Genomic DNA, 18,004 nt, shown 5'->3' with positions numbered 1-18,004 from the left:
ACCCTTGTAGTTTCTGAAGATCAGGACAATTGGACTTGTTTTCTGAGCACCACAGACTGTAAAATCAGAAGGTTTGGTGTGATGGATTATCTGTGTTAATCTGTGTGTTTTCAGGAGAGTGAGAGAAAAGCATACAACCCCCGGCCATTTTGTAAAACCTACACAATGGACAAACAGCCTCTTAACACCGGCGAGCAGAAAGACATGACAGAGTTCTTCACCGACCTCATCACCAAGATAGAAGAGATGTCTCAGGAGCTGGTGAACATACATCTTTACATACACATCATTATACACAAATTATATATTTAATGCTTTAAAGGATTCAAACACTAATTTCCAGATTAGAGCAGGTGCCACTTATTAATGATCTTCATAAAACCTTTAGTGTTCATCTCTGCCATTCAGAAAATCACAATAATCTCTCTCTATAGCACATATTAAGAAGTAGATTGTTTGTATATAAAAAATACATATCCAAATAAGATGTTATTATACAAATGATGACCACAAAAATATTATGCAATATTAAAGATAATTTTAAGAGCATGAATAATAGTTCAGGCATCTAGTACATGTTAAAAAATGATTCATAAGCTAATGTATCTTAATTATCTATGTTCACAGAAAAACACAGTGAAGACTCTGTTTGGAGGTGTCATCACCAACAATGTGGTGTCTCTGGTGAGTGCGGGAATTGACTTTGAAAGGAGGAATATTTAATTGAAGGAAAAACAAAGCCCAATCTCCCAAAAGTGTAACTGTTTTGAGAACAACAAAGCACAACTGAATTTCGTGTTTATTTTAATACCTCACACAAAATGTTATTTTTAAAACTACAAAGGTTACAGTAGATGAATTAAGGGTTCCACAGACTCAGTGGGAGGTACATTTTCTGCCATTGCTTTTTCTCACTGTTCTGTGTCTCCCACAGGACTGTGACCATGTCAGTCAGACTGCAGAGGAGTTCTACACCGTCAGATGTCAGGTGGCAGACATGAAGAACATCTATGTGAGTGGGGCGAAAATGTTACGCAAGTTTGAAACTCACCTGTGATTCTTACAGCTTCAGCAGTGGAGATCAACCTCTGTTGCATAAACGGTCCTGCACAAACCACAATGGTTCTGAAAAGTGCAGTCCATGTCTTTTTTTCTTTGCCAGCATAAACGCTTAAGTTTTCAAAAATACGTTTGTTTGTTTTTTGTTGTTTTTGTTTTTTTATATACAGAAATCTTGTATGTGAATGATACTCATTAGAATAAAAAGAAGAATAAAGCAGGGTTGCTACCATATACCGATACAGTACGGTTCAACTTTCGTCAGTTTCATATTCAGATCCAAAATGATGAGAGTTAAAATGCTCATCTTGAGGGTTTAGAAAAAGGCCATTTCTCAACAAGGATTGATGTCACATGCATCTTTTGCCAACTAAGAGATAAAACACAAACTTTTGTCTTTTGTTCTCTAAACCAAAATGCACTGTAGACTTTTCCTTCTTTGAAGTATTTGTGCTTTGTTATCTTTTCTCAGGAGTCTCTGGATGAAGTGACCATCAAAGACACTCTGGAGGGTGACAACATGTACACCTGCTCACAGTGTGGAAAGAAGGTCCGCGCAGAGAAAAGGTTTGAACGATTTAAAATTCCGAAAATAAATAAATAAAAATAATGCCCCTGTCTCAACACAGTGTCTCATTATGTCTCTTTACACAGGGCCTGCTTTAAGAAACTGCCTCGCATCCTGAGCTTCAACACAATGAGATACACCTTTAACATGGTGACCATGATGAAGGAGAAGGTCAACACCCACTTCTCCTTCCCTCTGCGCCTCGACATGACGCCGTACACTGAGGATTTCCTCATGGGCAAAGGGGAGCGCAAAGAGAGTTAGTTTCTGTTCACCCAGTCGGACATTTATTAGTGTGAATGCTTGTAAAAGCATTCACAGTATTGTTGTTGTAATCTTTATTAGTGTGAATGCTTGTAAAAGCATTCACAGTATTGTTCTTCTACATCTTTATTAGTGTGAATGCTTGTAAAAGCATTCACAGTATTGTTGTTGTAATCTTTCTTATTATCTATTATTCCATATTCCATACGTTTTTTGGCATCTAACTCCTTCAAAACCGTTCAACTTAGAAAAACCATTCAAACACCATTAGATTCCTCTTCTTTAGGACATGACTGCTTCTACTTTTCTCATTTATAACATTTATATTTTTAATTTTATTCAACTTTTTTCAACAAAATTTCCCATGTATTTCAATGGGAGAACCTTCAAATTCTCATTCAACTTACTCCTCTTCAAACTGTATCTACTTCCACATACGTTAACATAGAACCACCATTCAAACTTTAAAACGAAGACAAGACTTTCAATTATTCAACTTGTATTTATCTTTTCAATATCTGTTATACTTTTCTTCAGTTCCAGTTTAAGTTTCATGATGTTTTTTAAGCCATTTCAGAGTTTATAATGGGTGTGTATGGGACGGAATGTTGGGGCTAGAGTGAGACAGCTGAACTGCTAGAGTGAGAGGAGCGAAAAAATTAATCTTAAAATATTTTTTAAAACTGCTGCTGTGTCCACGGTGTTTGCTCTACAGGTATGATTTTACCCTCAAAACGTAGCCATCGCTGTCCTCTTTCATCCAATGTGTTTACTATTGTACTAGGTGTTATGGTTCTTTCATAAATGTCACCAAAGCACAGCCTCCTCCTCCAACTCCTCCATAGACTCTAATGTTAAAATGGCTCAGAAGGTTCGTTTGAAAATCAGAAGAGCATGGTGTTTTTACACTGTCACCACGTCCATATAATAAACTCCACAGGCATGAAAACTGAGAATTAGGTAGACTGGACATTGCTGCCACTCACGGTGAAAGAATTTCGTCAATAGGACCTGTACTTTTCATTTGGGAAGGATTTGTTTGGGCCTGACTTTTCTGTTCATTTTAAGCAGCAAAAGTGAGGTGCATGTCTGTGTGCGTGTGTATGGAGCCACTGGGTGCAGTCACTATAGCAACCAGGCTCACACCTGCCTGCCTAATGAGCTCTCTCTCTCACTGTGCCAAGATTCATCTTAAACACTTCTCTTTCAACTGCTGCTGTGTCCACAGTGTTTGCTCTACAGACATCATTTTACCCTCAAAACGTCGCCATCGTTCTTCTCTTTCCAACACTGTCTTTCAAAGCTCAGAGATGTAAAGCTTTAAAACTGTGTGGATCCAAGTGGAGGGATCACATTTTAGTCATTCAGTGATTCAAAGAATATGAACTTTTAATATTCATTCAGATGTTTTCTGACTCTAAATTTTCTTTTCTCATTACTTAGGTTTTTCTAATTTACATTTAAAACATTTTCAGCTATTTTCCAACTTCTTCTCTGTGCTTGTCAGCTTTTAGCAGTTCAGCACTTTGGTTTTCAGGTGCAAATTTCTGTATTTTTCATCTCATTCAACATTTTTAACTTAAAATTCAGCAATTAATTCTTTTCAGTGCATATATTCAGATTCAAGCATTCACACTGCAGTTTCTTCAGAAAATGCACTTTCTAGTTATTAGTGTGAATGCTTGTAAAAGCATTCACAGTATTGTTGTTGTAATCTTTATTATTAGTGTGAATGCTTGTAAAAGCATTCACAGTATTGTTGTTGTAATCTTTATTATTCTATTTTATTATTATAGATTCCGTACCTTTTTGTACTCTATCTCCTTCAAAACCGTTCAACTTAGAAAAACCATTCAAACACCGTTAGATTCCTCTTCTTTTGGACATGACTGCTTCTACTTTTCTCATTTATAACATTTATATTTTTAAAATTATTCAACTTTTTTCAACAAAAATTTCCCATGTATTTCAATGGGGAGACCCTTCAGATCCTCATTCAACTTACTCATTTTCAAACTGTATCTACTTCAACATACGTTGACATAGAGCTACCATTCAAACTTTAAAACGAAGACAAGACATTCAACTATTCAACTTGTATTTATCTTTTCAATATCTGTTATACTTTTCTTCAGTTCCAGTTTAAGTTTCATGATGTTTTTCAGCCGTTTCAGAGTTTATAATGGGTGTGTATGGGACGGAATGTTGGGGCTAGAGTGAGACAGCTGAACTGCTAGAGTGAGAGGAGCGAAAAAATTAATCTTAAAATCTTTTTTAAAACTGCTGCTGTGTCCGCAGCGTATGCTCTACAGGTATGATTTTACCCTCAAAACGTAGCCATCGCTGTCCTCTTTCATCCAATGTGTTTACTATTGTACTAGGTGTTATGGTTCTTTCATAAATGTCACCAAAGCACAGCCTCCTCCTCCAACTCCTCCATAGACTCTAATGTTAAAATGGCTCAGAAGGTTCGTTTGAAAATCAGAAGAGCATGGTGTTTTACACTGTCACCACGTCCATATAATAAACTCCACAGGCATGAAAACTGAGAATTAGGTAGACTGGACATTGCTGCAGCTCACGGTGAAAGAATTTCGTCAATAGGACCTGTACTTTTCATTTGGGAGCGATTTGTTTCGCCTGACTTTTCTGTTCATTTTAAGCAGCAAAAGTGAGGTGCATGTCTGTGTGCGTGTGTACTGAGCCATTGGGTGCAGTTACTATAGCAACCAGGCTCACACCTGCCTGCCTAACGAGCTCTGTCTCTCACTGTGCCAAGATTCATCTTAAACACTTCTCTTTCAACTGCTGCTGTGTCCACAGTGTTTGCTCTACAGCCATCATTTTACCCTCAAAAAGAAGCCATCGTTCTTCTCTTTCCAACAGCATGTCTTTCAAAGCTCAGAGATGTAAACCTTTAAAAGTGTGTGGATCCAAGTGTAGGGATTACACTTTACTCATTCAGTGATTCAAAGAATATGAACTTTTAATATTCATTCAGGTGTTTTCTGACTCTAAATTTTCTGTTCTCATTTCTTAGGTTTTCCAAATTTTAATTTAAAAACTTTTCAGCTATTTTCCAACTTCTTCTGTGTGAACATCAGCTTTCAAAAGTTCTGCACTTTTGTTTTCAGTTTAATAAATCTGCATTTTCCAGCTCATTCAACATTTTTATTTTTAACTCAAAATTCAGCAATTAATTCATTTCAGTGCATACATTCAGATTCAAGCATTCACACTGCAGTTTCTTCAGAAAATGCACTTTCTAGTTATATTTTATTATATATTCCGTACGTTTTTTGTACTGTATCTCCTTCAAAACCGTTCAACTTAGAAAAACCATTCAAACACCATTAGATTCCTCTTCTTTTGGACATGACTGCTTCTACTTTTCTCATTTTTAACATTTATATTTTTAATTTTATTCAACTTTTTTCAACAAAAATTTCCCATGTATTTCAATGGGGAGACCCTTCAAATCCTCATTCAACTTACTCCTCTTTAAACTGTATCTACTTCAACATACATTGACATAGAGCCACCATTCAAACTTTAAAACGAAGACGAGACATTCAACTATTCAAATTGTATTTATCTTTTCAATATCTGTTATACTTTTTCTTCAGTTCCAGTTTAAGTTTCATGATGTTTTTTCACTCGTTTCAGAGTTTATAATGGGTGTGTATGGGACGGAATGTTGGGGCTAGAGTGAGACAGCTCAACTGCTAGAGTGAGAGGAGCAAAAAAATTAATCCTAAAATCTTTTTTAAAACTGCTGCTGTGTCCACAGCGTTTGCTCTACAGGTCTGATTTTACCCTCAAAACGTAGCCATCGCTGTCCTCTTTCATCCAATGTGTTTACTATTGTCCTAGGTGTTATGGTTCTTTCATAAATGTCACCAATGCACAGCCTCCTCCCTCCAACTCTTCCATAGACTCTAATGTTAAAATGGCTCAGAAGGTTCGTTTGAAAATCAGAAGAGCATGATGTCTTTCCACTGTCACCACGTCCATATAATAAACTCCACAGGCATGAAAACTGAGAATTAGGTAGACTGGACATTGCTGGCGCTCACGGTGAAAGAATTTCGTCAATTGGACGTGTACTTTTCATTTGGGAACGATTTGTTTCGGCCTAACTTTTCTGTTCATTTTAAGCAGCAAAAGTGAGGTGCATGTCTGTGTCCGTGTGTATGGAGCCATTGGGTGCAGTCACTATAGCAACCAGGCTCACACCTGCCTGCCTAACGAGCTCTGTCTCTCACTCTGCCAAGAATCATCTTAAACACTTCTCTTTCAACTGCTGCTGTGTCCACAGTGTTTGCTCTACAGCAATCATTTTACCCTCAAAACGAAGCCATCGTTGTTCTCTTTACAACACAGTGTCTTTCCAAGCTCAGAGATTTAAACTTTTTAAACTGTGTGGATCCAAGTGGAGGGATCACATTCTAGTCATTCAGTGATTCAAAGAATATGAACTTTTAATATTCATTCAGATATTTTCTGACTCTAATTTTCTTTTCTCATTACTTAGGTTTTTCTAATTTACATTTAAAACATTTTCAGCTATTTTCCAGCTTCTTCTGTGTGAACATCAGGTTTCAAAAGTTCTGCACTTTTGTTTTCAGGTTAAAAACTCTGTATTTTCCAGCTCATTCAACATTTTTGGCTTAATATTCAGTAATTAATTCATTTCAGTGCATACATTCAGATTCAAGCATTCACACTGCAGTTTCTTCAGAAAATGCACTTTCTAGTTGTGTATTGGTGATTGTAATCGACTCTTGAAGTGTTGCCTTCCATGTGCCTCAGGTTTTCGAGAGGAGGGTGAAGCAAAGGTCACAGAGAGCTATGAGTATGACCTCATTGGCGTCACTGTGCACACGGGCACAGCAGATGGTGGCCATTACTACAGCTTCATCCGGGACATTGTCAACCCCCATGCCTACAAGAACAATAAATGGTGATGGAAGATGCATATTAAAGTTTTAATAATCAGTCTTTAAACCCAAAAATGAGTGACTGTCATAGGACATCACCATGTCAAAGGTTTGTTTATCTTGTCCTCCAGGTACCTTTTCAATGATGCAGAGGTAAAACCCTTTGACTCAGCTCAGCTGGCCTCTGAGTGCTTTGGTGGAGAGATGACGGTACGAGCGAGAGTTGCAAGATAAATACTACCACTTAATTCCATGTGTAATCTGTAATTTCACCTACTTTATTTATCTTTTAGACTAAAACCTACGACTCTGTCACTGACAAGTTTATGGACTTCTCCTTTGAGAAGGTGAGGAGAATATCTGGTCCATTTTTGTAGTTTTTATCCTCTGTGTTTGATCCAGAAGGTAACAATGAAATGATAATCAAACTTGCAGACACACAGTGCCTACATGCTCTTCTACAAGAGAGTGGAACCGGAGGACGACAATGGGAAGGACTTTAGTTTTGATGTCTCTCCTGATCTACTTGAGGTACTGACTGTGCTTTTTTGTTTTAAACGTAGCAGATCTCTGTGCATTACTCCTATTAAATCCCCATTTAAATGTCCAACTCTATATCTCTTTCAGTGGATTTGGCACGACAACATGCAGTTTCTGCAGGATAAAAACATATTTGAACACACCTACTTTGGGTGAGCATAAATCAGTTTGTATTTTTGGTCACATCTTATTGGCCTTTTTGATCATTACTCACTCATTGGCACGACTTGTCATTGTTTCAGCTTCATGTGGCAGCTCTGCAGCAGCATCCCCAGCACGCTGCCAGACCCCAAAGCTGTCTCCCTCATGACTGCCAAGGTGAGAAGTAATACAAGTATTTAGCTATTATTTTCTGGCTTTTGACTTGAAACCTGGATTTTTGAGAAAATGTATAAATTGTAATTGTGCAAATTACTTTTTAAAATAAAAATACTTTTTCATTTTTACTTTACTACAAAAGTACTAAAAAATGGAACAGTTCTCTCTTAAAATAAGAAAACTAGCTACTTCCTAGCTACTTTGGATTTTGGATAAAACACGCTTGAACAACAGCTGGCTGAAGCCCAATCTAGAAAATGAAAGTGGGTAAAAGTATCTGCATCTTTTACTCACAAAGATGTTATTTTAATCTATTTTCTAACTGACCGTATTTTCTAAAAATATTTATACCATTCTGCATGAGCATATTTACAGTGCTCTCTGAGATGTCACTTATTTGGAATGCTAATTAGTTTAACTAAAATTGGCTTTTCTACTCTTGTTTTTTTTTTTTCCCCCCCCTTTCATTTGCAGCTCAGCACATCCTTTGTCCTTGAGACTTTCATTCACTCCAAGGAGAAGGTAATGCACACTCATCCTTATTACTGTTACTCATTTTTTGAGTGTTGTTAATTTGTAAAGATAAGTGGAAAGAAAGGGGAGGAGGAAGGAAGTTACTGATAGACTATGTTAATCCTTTCTGCTCTGCCACCTCCAGCCCACCATGCTGCAGTGGATTGAACTTCTGACCAAACAGTTCAACAACAGCCAGGCCGCCTGCGAGGTTTGAGTTTTAAACCTTTTCATTCTGGTGATTACTGCAAAGTAAATGGATACTGTGAATAAACTTTTTTTGCACAACCTTTGATCATTATTTTTCTCTGCTTCAGTGGTTTTTAGACCGGATGGCTGATGACAACTGGTGGCCGATGCAGATCCTAATAAAGTGTCCCAATCAGATTGTCAGACAGGTCAGGGACAAGCCATAAAACATCACTGTACACAAAACAACCATCAAAAAACAACAACATTCACAATACAGAAACTGAACTAATGTGCTCAAAAAAATGCTAATTGTGTAGCTAAAGGGGGAAAAAAATGTGGTATGACAGAAGGATAGCAGCAAGAGTGAAAGGGAAGGTTTACAAGATGCTGCTAGGATCTATGGTTTGGAGAAGGTGGCTCTGACCTAAAAGACAGGCAGAGCTGGATGTAGTGGAAGATTAGAAAACTAGACAGGCAAGACTGAGAATGTTTAGACATGTGCACATATGGGACAGTGGATATATTGGATCCCAGGCAGGAGTTAAAGAGGAAAATAACAGAAGGTTCATTTATGTAGTGAACGAAGACAGCAGACAGTTGGGGTGATTCTAAGGAAAGGGTTAGATTGAGGTGGAGGAGACAATACTATACCAAAACGACTCAAAAGCACTCATATTTTATTTTTTCTATGTTTATAGCTATATTGTAACTCTGTTTACGTCATTCTGAATTTATTGTCAGTGGAAGTTTGTCTTTAAATTGACTTTTAAATTTAAATTGTAATGGTCTTGTTTTAATTTGTTGTCTTCCAGATGTTCCAGAGGTTGTGTATTCACGTTATCCAGAGGTTGCGGCCAGTTCATGCTCATCTCTACCTGCAGCCTGGCATGGAGGATGGGTATGTCAGTCATTATTGTGGGACAGGTTTCCCTGATCAAAACATTTTCTCCAAGATTAGGAGTCTTAAAGTCTTCCATTAAGGCCTTTTCACACTGAACATGTAAAGTCTGTGCGAATATTTTGTGCATTAAAAATATTTTTCAACTAATCCATTCTTAATGTAGCTGTTCATGTAAATTCACTAGAAAAATGATTATTATTGTTATCCGAATAAATGATTTATAAATTTATAAATAAATTTGATGACTGCATTTGGCAGCAAGTGCGCTCCTATGTCGATTCGTGCACCGGTACTGAATATACACTGATAGTTCTCTTTCATAGCATTCATTTCGTGTCTCACTATGAGAATGCCTCCTGCGTGACCTCATCAGAAGCTTAAATGCCATTTCGCCAGACGTTACAGCAGGGGTGGGGGAACTCTAGGCCTCAAAGACCGGTGTCCTGCAGGTTTTAGATGTCCTTGAGCCAACACAGCTGATTTAAATGGCTAAATTACCTCCTCAACATGTTCTGAAGTTCTCCAGAGGCCTGGTAATGAACTAATCATTTGATTCAGGTGTGTTGACCCAGGGTGCTATCTAAAACAGGGGTGCCCAATCCCAGTCCTCGAGAGCTACCGTCCTACAGCTTTTAGATGCATCCTTGGTCAGACACACCTGAATCAAATGAATGGCTTGTTATCAGGCCTTTGCCAAACTTGGTGGCATACAGAAGAGGTAATCAAACCATTTGATTCGGCTGTGTTGGAGTAGGGATGCATCTAAAAGCTGCAGGACAGTAGCTCTTGAGGACTGGGATTGGGCACCCCTGATCTAAAACATCAGCCCTTGAGTTTCCCCACCCCTGCCGTTACAAGCTGGGTAAGTGACACCCATGTCAGGAGGGACTAGTGCCTCCCTGTATAATAGGCTGACATAGCGTTAGATGTCATTCAAAAACCTCTTCTCGCTTCTCGGAAGGAACCGAAAGCCTTTAAGATTGTATTGTTTTGTTTTGTTTATTTTATTTTATTTTTTTCCTACTGGGATAAAGATCAAATAAAACAAAAACTGAGGAAAAAAAATCGACCAAACTGTTACTTAAAACACTGGCCAAGAATTTTACAGTTCATCCCTGCTATCTTGCTTAGCAACACAACCCACTTAAATCTCATGTGGTACATTTTTGCCATGCAAGGTGTGCAGCACAAACAGTGTTGTGTCTGTGAAATCAGATGGCCACACAGATCCAAGCAGGAGCTATGTGTCACTCAGTGTCTGTGCAACACTAGACTCTGAGGAAAAAAACCTGTGGCTCCACATGAACTAAAGAGTTTTGATGTGTCATTAGATACCTCAGTCTCCAGTCTCAGAACCTCTGCTCCTGTGTCTGTTCAGCTCTGACGACATGGATGGACCAGTGGAGGATATCGGCAGCCGGTCCTGTGTCACGCGCTTTGTTAAGACCCTCCTCTCTATCATGGAGCATGGCGTCAAGCCTCACAGCAAACACCTGACTGAGTACTTCGCTTTTCTGTATGAGTTTGCCAAGATGGGCGAGGAGGAGGTAAATTGAGTTTTGCAGCCTGAAATCACTTAGTGGTAAAAAAAAAAATTAAACCTGAAACTATTTTGGTTTTTCTTTGGGTCTTGATTGCTCCTTTCTTCTCAGCTAATGATGTTGAGTCCTTTTTTTAGTTTCATAAATGTTTTTTGGTTATTTTTTCCCCCCTTCCTTGTTAAAAACGGTTAATATTGAAACTTCTTCCAGTTGATGAGGGTTTATCTGTTCTGTGTCCACAGAGTCAGTTCTTGTTGTCACTACAAGCCATTTCTATCATGGTGCATTTCTACATGGGAACAAAAGGCCCTGAGAATGTAAGCTTACACACTGCTTATATTTCACAACTTATTTATTTACAGTAATATTATCAAAGAGATATTTAGTCTGAATGGTGCTCAGTTTCTTTGTAATATTATTTCTTTTTTAAATGAAGTAACACCCAGTCTGTAGTTATATTGTGTTTAGAAGACATGACCTAATTATAAGAAGGACCTAACCAATGTCCCTTTCAGCCTCAGGTAGAGGTGCTGTCAGAGGAGGAAGGAGAGGAGGAGGACGAGGAGGAAGACATCTTGTCTCTGGCTGAAGAAAAATATCGTCCTGCAGCTTTGGAGAAGATGATCGCACTCATTGCTCTGCTGGTGGAGCAGTCTCGCTCTGAGAGGTGAGAGTATACAACATGCATGTATTTTTCTGTTTAGATGTACAATTCATTCTCATTAGAATTAAACATTCAAGCAGCCACTGCGTTCTCCTCTTGTCTGTGTCCAGACATCTGACTCTGTCCCAGAGCGACATGGCAGCGCTGACTGGAGGGAAGGGCTTCCCTTTCCTCTTCCAGCACATCAGAGATGGCATCAACATCAGGCAGACCTGTAACCTCATATTTAGCCTCTGTCGCTATAATAACCGGCTGGCTGAACATGTATGTTTGTAGGAAATGGACTGAGTAAATGTTGCAGTGACTGCCACCTATACAAGTGTAAAATGCATCCATTTTAATTTTCTAATGTTGAATGCTTCTCTCTGCAGATTGTGTCGATGCTCTTCACCTCAATTGCAAAGCTGACTCCTGAGGTAAGCATCAGAGATGAAACTGGGCTTAAAATCACCTTTATTTGAAAAACAATCGAATCCAGCCCTTGTTCATTTTGTTTTCCTGAATTGATAGAAACTGAACTTCTGTCTATTCACGTTTGTTAACTTGCCTTTGTAATAACGCCTAATAAACCATTTTAAAATATGGTGTAGTGGTACAAAAATGATTTTTCATGACCCCCCCCCCCCAAAAAAAAAAATTCTGTTAGGCTGCCAATCCTTTCTTCAAGCTGCTAACAATGTTGATGGAGTTTGCGGGTGGACCTCCGGGGATGCCTTCCTTTGCTTCCTACATTCTCCAAAGGATCTGGGAGGTAAACACTGACACATTAAATCCTTTTATTAAATTTAAACAAATGGAATATATTAATGTAATATGTAGTTATCACTATCAAAAGAAAACTTCTCTGGATTTTGTCAAATACAGGTCTTCAAAAAGTTGATCAAATGTCACTTACTAGAAATAATATTGGTTATAATTTTGGTGCTGCACCAAAATTTGATCCTTTTAGACTGGACAAAACTATACTGCATGAAAATATGGTTTCCTTTGTTTATAGTTCAATAGTTACTTCTAATGTTCATTTCAACATTTCAGGATGCTTAGAAAATTTCTGTTTCTGGCTTTGTTATAACCCCAAATCACTAAAATATGATCAAAGTTTTTTTAACCATAATTCCATGAATGGATGTATAGACATGGAACGCTGGACCAACTCTTTATCCTGTCAAATGTATTCATGTGCATGTGGGAGTTTGCTCTTCCAGTCTACACGTGCTTTGTAGACTTGAACCTCATCCCTCAGGTGATTCTGTACAAGGTCCTTCAAGAATAATGGGTGTCTGGTCTGTATTTAGGAGCTATTAGGTCCCTGTATGAGTGCTGCGAGAGCTTGGTCTGCATTACTGGCAATAACTCATACTTTTCAGTGGGTGTGGGATTTTGCTCGGGCTGCCCTTTGCCCGTAATTTCTAGGCATAGCCAGATGGCGGTATCGCATCTCTGCTTTTTGCAGATGATGTGGTTCTGTTGGCTTCATCAGGTTGTGGCTTCCACCTTGCACCAAGCGTTTCATAGCAGATTATGAGGCAATGGTTCTCAGCTGGATAAGGGTGGAATGCCCACTCTGGGTCAGGGACAAGTTGTTGCACTAAGTAGAGGAATTTAAGTATTTCTGGTTCACGAGTGAGAGTAGAGTATAGCAGGAGATTGACAGACTGCCCCACCATCACCTATGGTGAGTGTTGGATAGTGACCAAATGAATGAGATTGCAGATACAAGCAGCAGAAATGAATTCTCTCCAAAGGGTGGCTGTGCTTTCCCTCACGGAGGGGTGAGAAATTCACTCATTTGTAAGGGACTCAGAATAGAGTTACGATTTTTCCACATTGAACGGACCCAGCTGAGGTGGTCTGGGCATGTCCTACCAGGATAAGGTCCTGAGGTGTAGGCCCAGGGCATCCTGGAGAGAGTTCCCCTGGATGAGCTGGAGGATGTGACTTTGAACGCGCGCTTCTGGGTTTCTTTGCTTGGGCTACTGTCCTTGTGACCCAGCCCTAGATAAGTGGTGGAAGATGGATGAATCGAATGAGATCCATACATATAGTTGCAACTGGTTTACATCTTATTTATCAATAAAGTAAACTTACACCATATGCAAGACCAAAAGTTAATAAAACCAAACAGAAAAAATTAGGTCAGTATTTAGGATTGCCATTTTAAGATGAATATACTGCTCATAAAATCTTTATTTATGCCGTCTCATCTCTGTGCCTTCTGTCAGGTGATTGAGTACAATCCATCCCAATGTCTGGACTGGCTGGCCGTGCAGACTCCCAGGAACAAACTGGCCCACAGCTGGGTGCTGCAGAACATGGAGAACTGGGTAGAACGCTTCCTGCTGGCACACAACTATCCCCGAGTCCGCACGTGTAAGGGTCTCAGCATTGTCTCATTGTATTTAGTTTCATGTTTTTTTTTTTTTAACAAACACTCAACAGGGAGTTAAACCAACTACAAATGAAAAGACATTGTGCCAGTGTTTAAAAAGGTGGATTAAATTTGAAAACTGAGAACTTTCAAAGCCAAAACAAATATAATAACAGTAATTTTTTTTTTAATGCTAATTATTAAACTAAACAGCCCTTTAGTGTACACAACCTAATTTTTACTTTGACTATATAGATGTACATTCTTCCTTTATTGTTAATGTAAATAGAACTTTATTAATAGTGTAACCTGCTTCTTATAATGACCAGGGCTCTCACAGAAAAGAATCTCAAGATTAAATATGATGGTTAAATAAAGATGGTTAAATAAATTTCAAAATAAATCTGTTCATAGACTGCTGGTTGCACTGGTTTCCCGGATATTAAAGAAGCTTATTCAAAGAGATTTGCATGATTCACGTTTCCTAATTAGTCTTACATTGGCTGTTGCTGCAGCACTAAGTTCATCCATTGTCGAAATGAGTGGTTTTAGCTCCCTGTAAGCTAAATTTCTTCTGATTGGGCTTCTGTTTTGACTACCAGAGCTATGTCTGAGATGACCATAAAAAAATATCTGCAAACTATGAGACCATTAAAGTCCAAAAAAACCTGTTTAAAAGCCTGTTTAATAAGAGCAGAGCATTCTGTTCATAATGAAAAGACCACCTTTAAAAATAACATGTTTAAATTAACATGAGGTACCACTGCAGCGACAGTAGTCCTTTGTTTATGATGGCAATTGAATCTCGCTTCTCCCTCTAGCTGCTGCATACCTCCTGGTCTCCCTCATCCCCAGCAACTCCTTTCGACAGATGTTCCGCTCCACACGCTCCCTCCACTTGCCGACCCGTGAGCTCCCACTGTCCCCCGACACCACCGTGGTTCTCCACCAGGTCTACAACCTGTTGCTAGGGCTGCTGGGACGTGCCAAGCTGTATGTGGATGCCAGTGTTCATGGTACTACCAAACTGGTGCAGTATTTCAGCTTCATGACTTACTGCCTCATCTCCAAGACGGAGAAGCTCATGTTCTCTGGCTACTTCATGGACCTCTGGAACCTCTTCCAGGTACATCTTTCTTTGAACGTGAAGATACTTTTAAAGATTTTTACTGATTGTACACTTCAGTGTGCATGCCCTAGTCTTAGGTGCAGAATTTAGAACTTTTTTTTTTCTTTCATGTTTTCAGCCGAAACTGTCAGAGCCAGCCATCGCAACCAACCACAACAAGCAGGCACTGCTGTCCTTCTGGTACAACGTTTGTGTGGATTGTCCAGAGAACGTCCGGCTAGTGGTGCAGAACCCTGTGGTGACCAAAAACATTGCCTTCAACTATATCTTGGCTGACCACGATGACCAGGAGGTGGTGCTATTCAACCGCGGCATGCTCCCTGCCTACTATGGCATCCTGCGCATGTGCTGCGAGCAGTCGACTGCTTTCACCCGCCAACTAGCATCACACCAAAACATCCAGTGGGCCTTCAAGAACTTGACTCCACATGCCAGCCAGTATCCAGGGGTGAGAGGACAGTCAGACTTCTAGCAGTGATGTGACTTTATTGTCCATAGCACTTTGAAAATTCCCCACCTAAAAGCACAACACACAAAAGGAAGTCTTTAATTGTTAAAGATTTTGCCTTGGTTATGTTTATTTGTGATAATGTAAAAATCATAACCGCTGTTGTGCTTCTCCCTGCAGGCAGTGGAGGAACTGTTCAACTTGATGCAGCTGTTTGTGGCGCAGCGAGCTGAGATGAGGGAGGAAGAAGTGGAGGATATTAAACAATTTAAGAAGACCACTATTAGCTGCTACCTCCGCTGTCTGGATGGGCGCTCCTGTTGGACCACACTTATCAGGTAAGAACACACACACACTTTTATCACTGAAGGTCTTGTGAAGCTTGTTATTGTAACCTGGTGAAGATATTTGTCACAGAAACTGTTGTCCATGTTGTATCAGAGTTTGGAAAGTTTACTGACTTTACTTTCTAAATTTACCTTTCTCTGTGCTGTTCCTCTCAGTGCCTTCAGAGTTCTGCTGGAAAATGATGAGGACCGACTATTGGTAGTCTTCAACAGAGGACTTATCCTAATGACTGAGGTACGATCCAGGTCTCTTCTAAATATTACACAAACAATTTCTAAATTAAGCTATCGTCTCATCTTTCTATGTTGCCATAATCAAATTCATTTTCATGCATTATCGGCCTTTTTTGGCATTATATTTAAAACAGGCCAAAGGGAATCATTAAAATCTGGATTTAAAAAGATCAAATTACATATAGTATACTACAAGTGTATTTAAAATATGTATATGTACATGAAAATAAAATTTGCATTTCATTGCTTACTACATTTTTTTTTTTTTTTTAAACCCTTCCAAATCCAATAAGTAAAGCTATATGTACTGTTTGTTTGTTTCCTGCAGTCCTTCAACACTCTGCACATGATGTACCATGAGGCGACAGCATGCCACGTCACTGGAGACTTGGTGGAGCTGCTCTCCATCTTTCTTTCTGTCCTCAAAGCCACCAGGCCATACCTGCAGCGCAAAGGTGTGCACCATCCCCTACTGTTTAAAAGGGCGAACACATGTGATAGTCACACAGGTTAAACAGTTAAAACTGTAATAGTTTGTCCTTCCCACTGGCACCAGGTGCTTGCTCAAAGAAGGTTATGTGATTGTTGGGCTTATCTGTTTTCTCTATAATTGCGGAATCTTTACCTTACAATATCAAGCCCCTTGAGGCCACTGCTGTTGTGATGTGGCGCTGTAAAAGTAAAATTAAACTGTAGTTAATGCAACATGTTAACAAGAAGTTAGGCTCTGTAGGTGAATTCCAGTTTTCACTTGATAGTACGTATGCAAAGCTAGAAGCTGTTTATGGTTATTTTGCCAGATTTGAAATGGTGCAGCAGTGAGCTACACTGACTTGTAGCACAGGAGTGTCACTTTGGATCCGGTAGTTTTTTAGTCTTATTAATCGTTACTGATTCATTGTGCAGTTGCTGTGTTCTTGTTCATAAAGAGGTGTGGTTAGTTGGATGTTTGTTGTGCGATCACTTACTTTGATTTTTGCCATTAAAAAGGAGAATGACCACTGAGTGTTTGATCTTGACAAATCTCATATGCATCATACTAAGACATTCAACCCCAGGACAGCATTACACTACAGAAGAGTTGATCTGTCTGGCATGGAGTAAATGAATGTGCAAAAAATGTGACCCTAGGGAAGATAAGATGAGATGAAATAACCTTTATTAGTCCCACGCGTGGGGAAATTTTTTTTTTTGTTAAAGTAGAAAGTGGACAGTGCAAAGTTACATAGCAAAAATCAGAAAAACACTGGAATAGCATAAGATTAAACTGTACACAATAGAATAGAATAAAATGATGTCAGAAAAACAACGAATGCCTAAAACATATTTAGAGTTGCACTGATTGCACTTTACTTGGGCAGTTACTGATGCAAATGTGAAATATTGTTTTCATAACATAACTGATTGTTCCCCTGAACAGCAGTGATTTTAGTATCTACTTGTTGAGTAGATACTAAGTGAAACAAAAGTGCTCTGATACTGGAAAAAATTAGTTGCTGTACATCCTTTTTTATCTGACAGCTACAGATTCATATAGCAAATACAAATGTTAAATACTTACATCATTTCACCAGAGTTCACCTTTTTAATAGTCTTCATTTTTCTCATAACTGCTTTGTGGGGTTTTTTTTTTTTTTTTTTTTTTGTTTTTCTTTTCTTCCTTTGCTCATACCGAGGCTGCTGGCTTACAGCTGGCTCTGATCTCTGGATAGCTTTAACTTCAGCCACTTTGTATTTTTAGCTCCTATAAAATGACAAATTTTTTGTGTTTAGAAATTATGATACACCAACTTTAACCAGTGAACATGAAATGTTCCTGAATCACACTCTCTGAACATCCAAGAAGCAGCTCTGGTACAGTGTACCAACTCCATTGGTTACAAAGGGCTGTATTAGAGTAAAATATCTGCAGATGTGTGTTCTCATATTTGTCCTGATCTTTTTTCTTTTTTTTCTTTTTTTTCTTTTTTTTTTCTTC

General features: G+C 38.8%; 1 protein-coding gene across 3 annotated transcripts in view; it reads left to right on the top strand.

The window, feature by feature from the left end:
• Nucleotides 1-18,004, top strand: part of usp34 (ubiquitin specific peptidase 34) — a 72,210-nt gene that overhangs the window by 48,407 nt on the left and 5,799 nt on the right. For all 3 annotated transcript variants that reach the window (XM_039613830.1, XM_039613829.1, XM_039613831.1), the window contains 27 exons: nt 115-261; nt 628-684; nt 935-1,012; nt 1,532-1,626; nt 1,714-1,886; nt 6,704-6,854; nt 6,963-7,041; nt 7,125-7,178; nt 7,267-7,362; nt 7,459-7,523; nt 7,614-7,689; nt 8,164-8,211; nt 8,348-8,413; nt 8,520-8,600; nt 9,207-9,292; nt 10,674-10,842; nt 11,079-11,153; nt 11,352-11,503; nt 11,611-11,764; nt 11,872-11,916; nt 12,147-12,251; nt 13,723-13,870; nt 14,690-14,994; nt 15,116-15,445; nt 15,626-15,783; nt 15,949-16,027; nt 16,355-16,481. In XM_039613830.1, the coding sequence (XP_039469764.1) occupies nt 115-261; nt 628-684; nt 935-1,012; nt 1,532-1,626; nt 1,714-1,886; nt 6,704-6,854; nt 6,963-7,041; nt 7,125-7,178; nt 7,267-7,362; nt 7,459-7,523; nt 7,614-7,689; nt 8,164-8,211; nt 8,348-8,413; nt 8,520-8,600; nt 9,207-9,292; nt 10,674-10,842; nt 11,079-11,153; nt 11,352-11,503; nt 11,611-11,764; nt 11,872-11,916; nt 12,147-12,251; nt 13,723-13,870; nt 14,690-14,994; nt 15,116-15,445; nt 15,626-15,783; nt 15,949-16,027; nt 16,355-16,481 (3,199 nt within the window). The remainder of the gene's footprint in view (nt 1-114; nt 262-627; nt 685-934; nt 1,013-1,531; nt 1,627-1,713; nt 1,887-6,703; nt 6,855-6,962; nt 7,042-7,124; nt 7,179-7,266; nt 7,363-7,458; nt 7,524-7,613; nt 7,690-8,163; nt 8,212-8,347; nt 8,414-8,519; nt 8,601-9,206; nt 9,293-10,673; nt 10,843-11,078; nt 11,154-11,351; nt 11,504-11,610; nt 11,765-11,871; nt 11,917-12,146; nt 12,252-13,722; nt 13,871-14,689; nt 14,995-15,115; nt 15,446-15,625; nt 15,784-15,948; nt 16,028-16,354; nt 16,482-18,004) is intronic.

Source organism: Oreochromis aureus, linkage group 6 (assembly GCF_013358895.1).
Source record: "Oreochromis aureus strain Israel breed Guangdong linkage group 6, ZZ_aureus, whole genome shotgun sequence".
Taxonomy (NCBI): Eukaryota; Metazoa; Chordata; class Actinopteri; order Cichliformes; family Cichlidae; genus Oreochromis; species Oreochromis aureus.
This window is presented reverse-complemented; position numbering and strand designations above follow the sequence as displayed.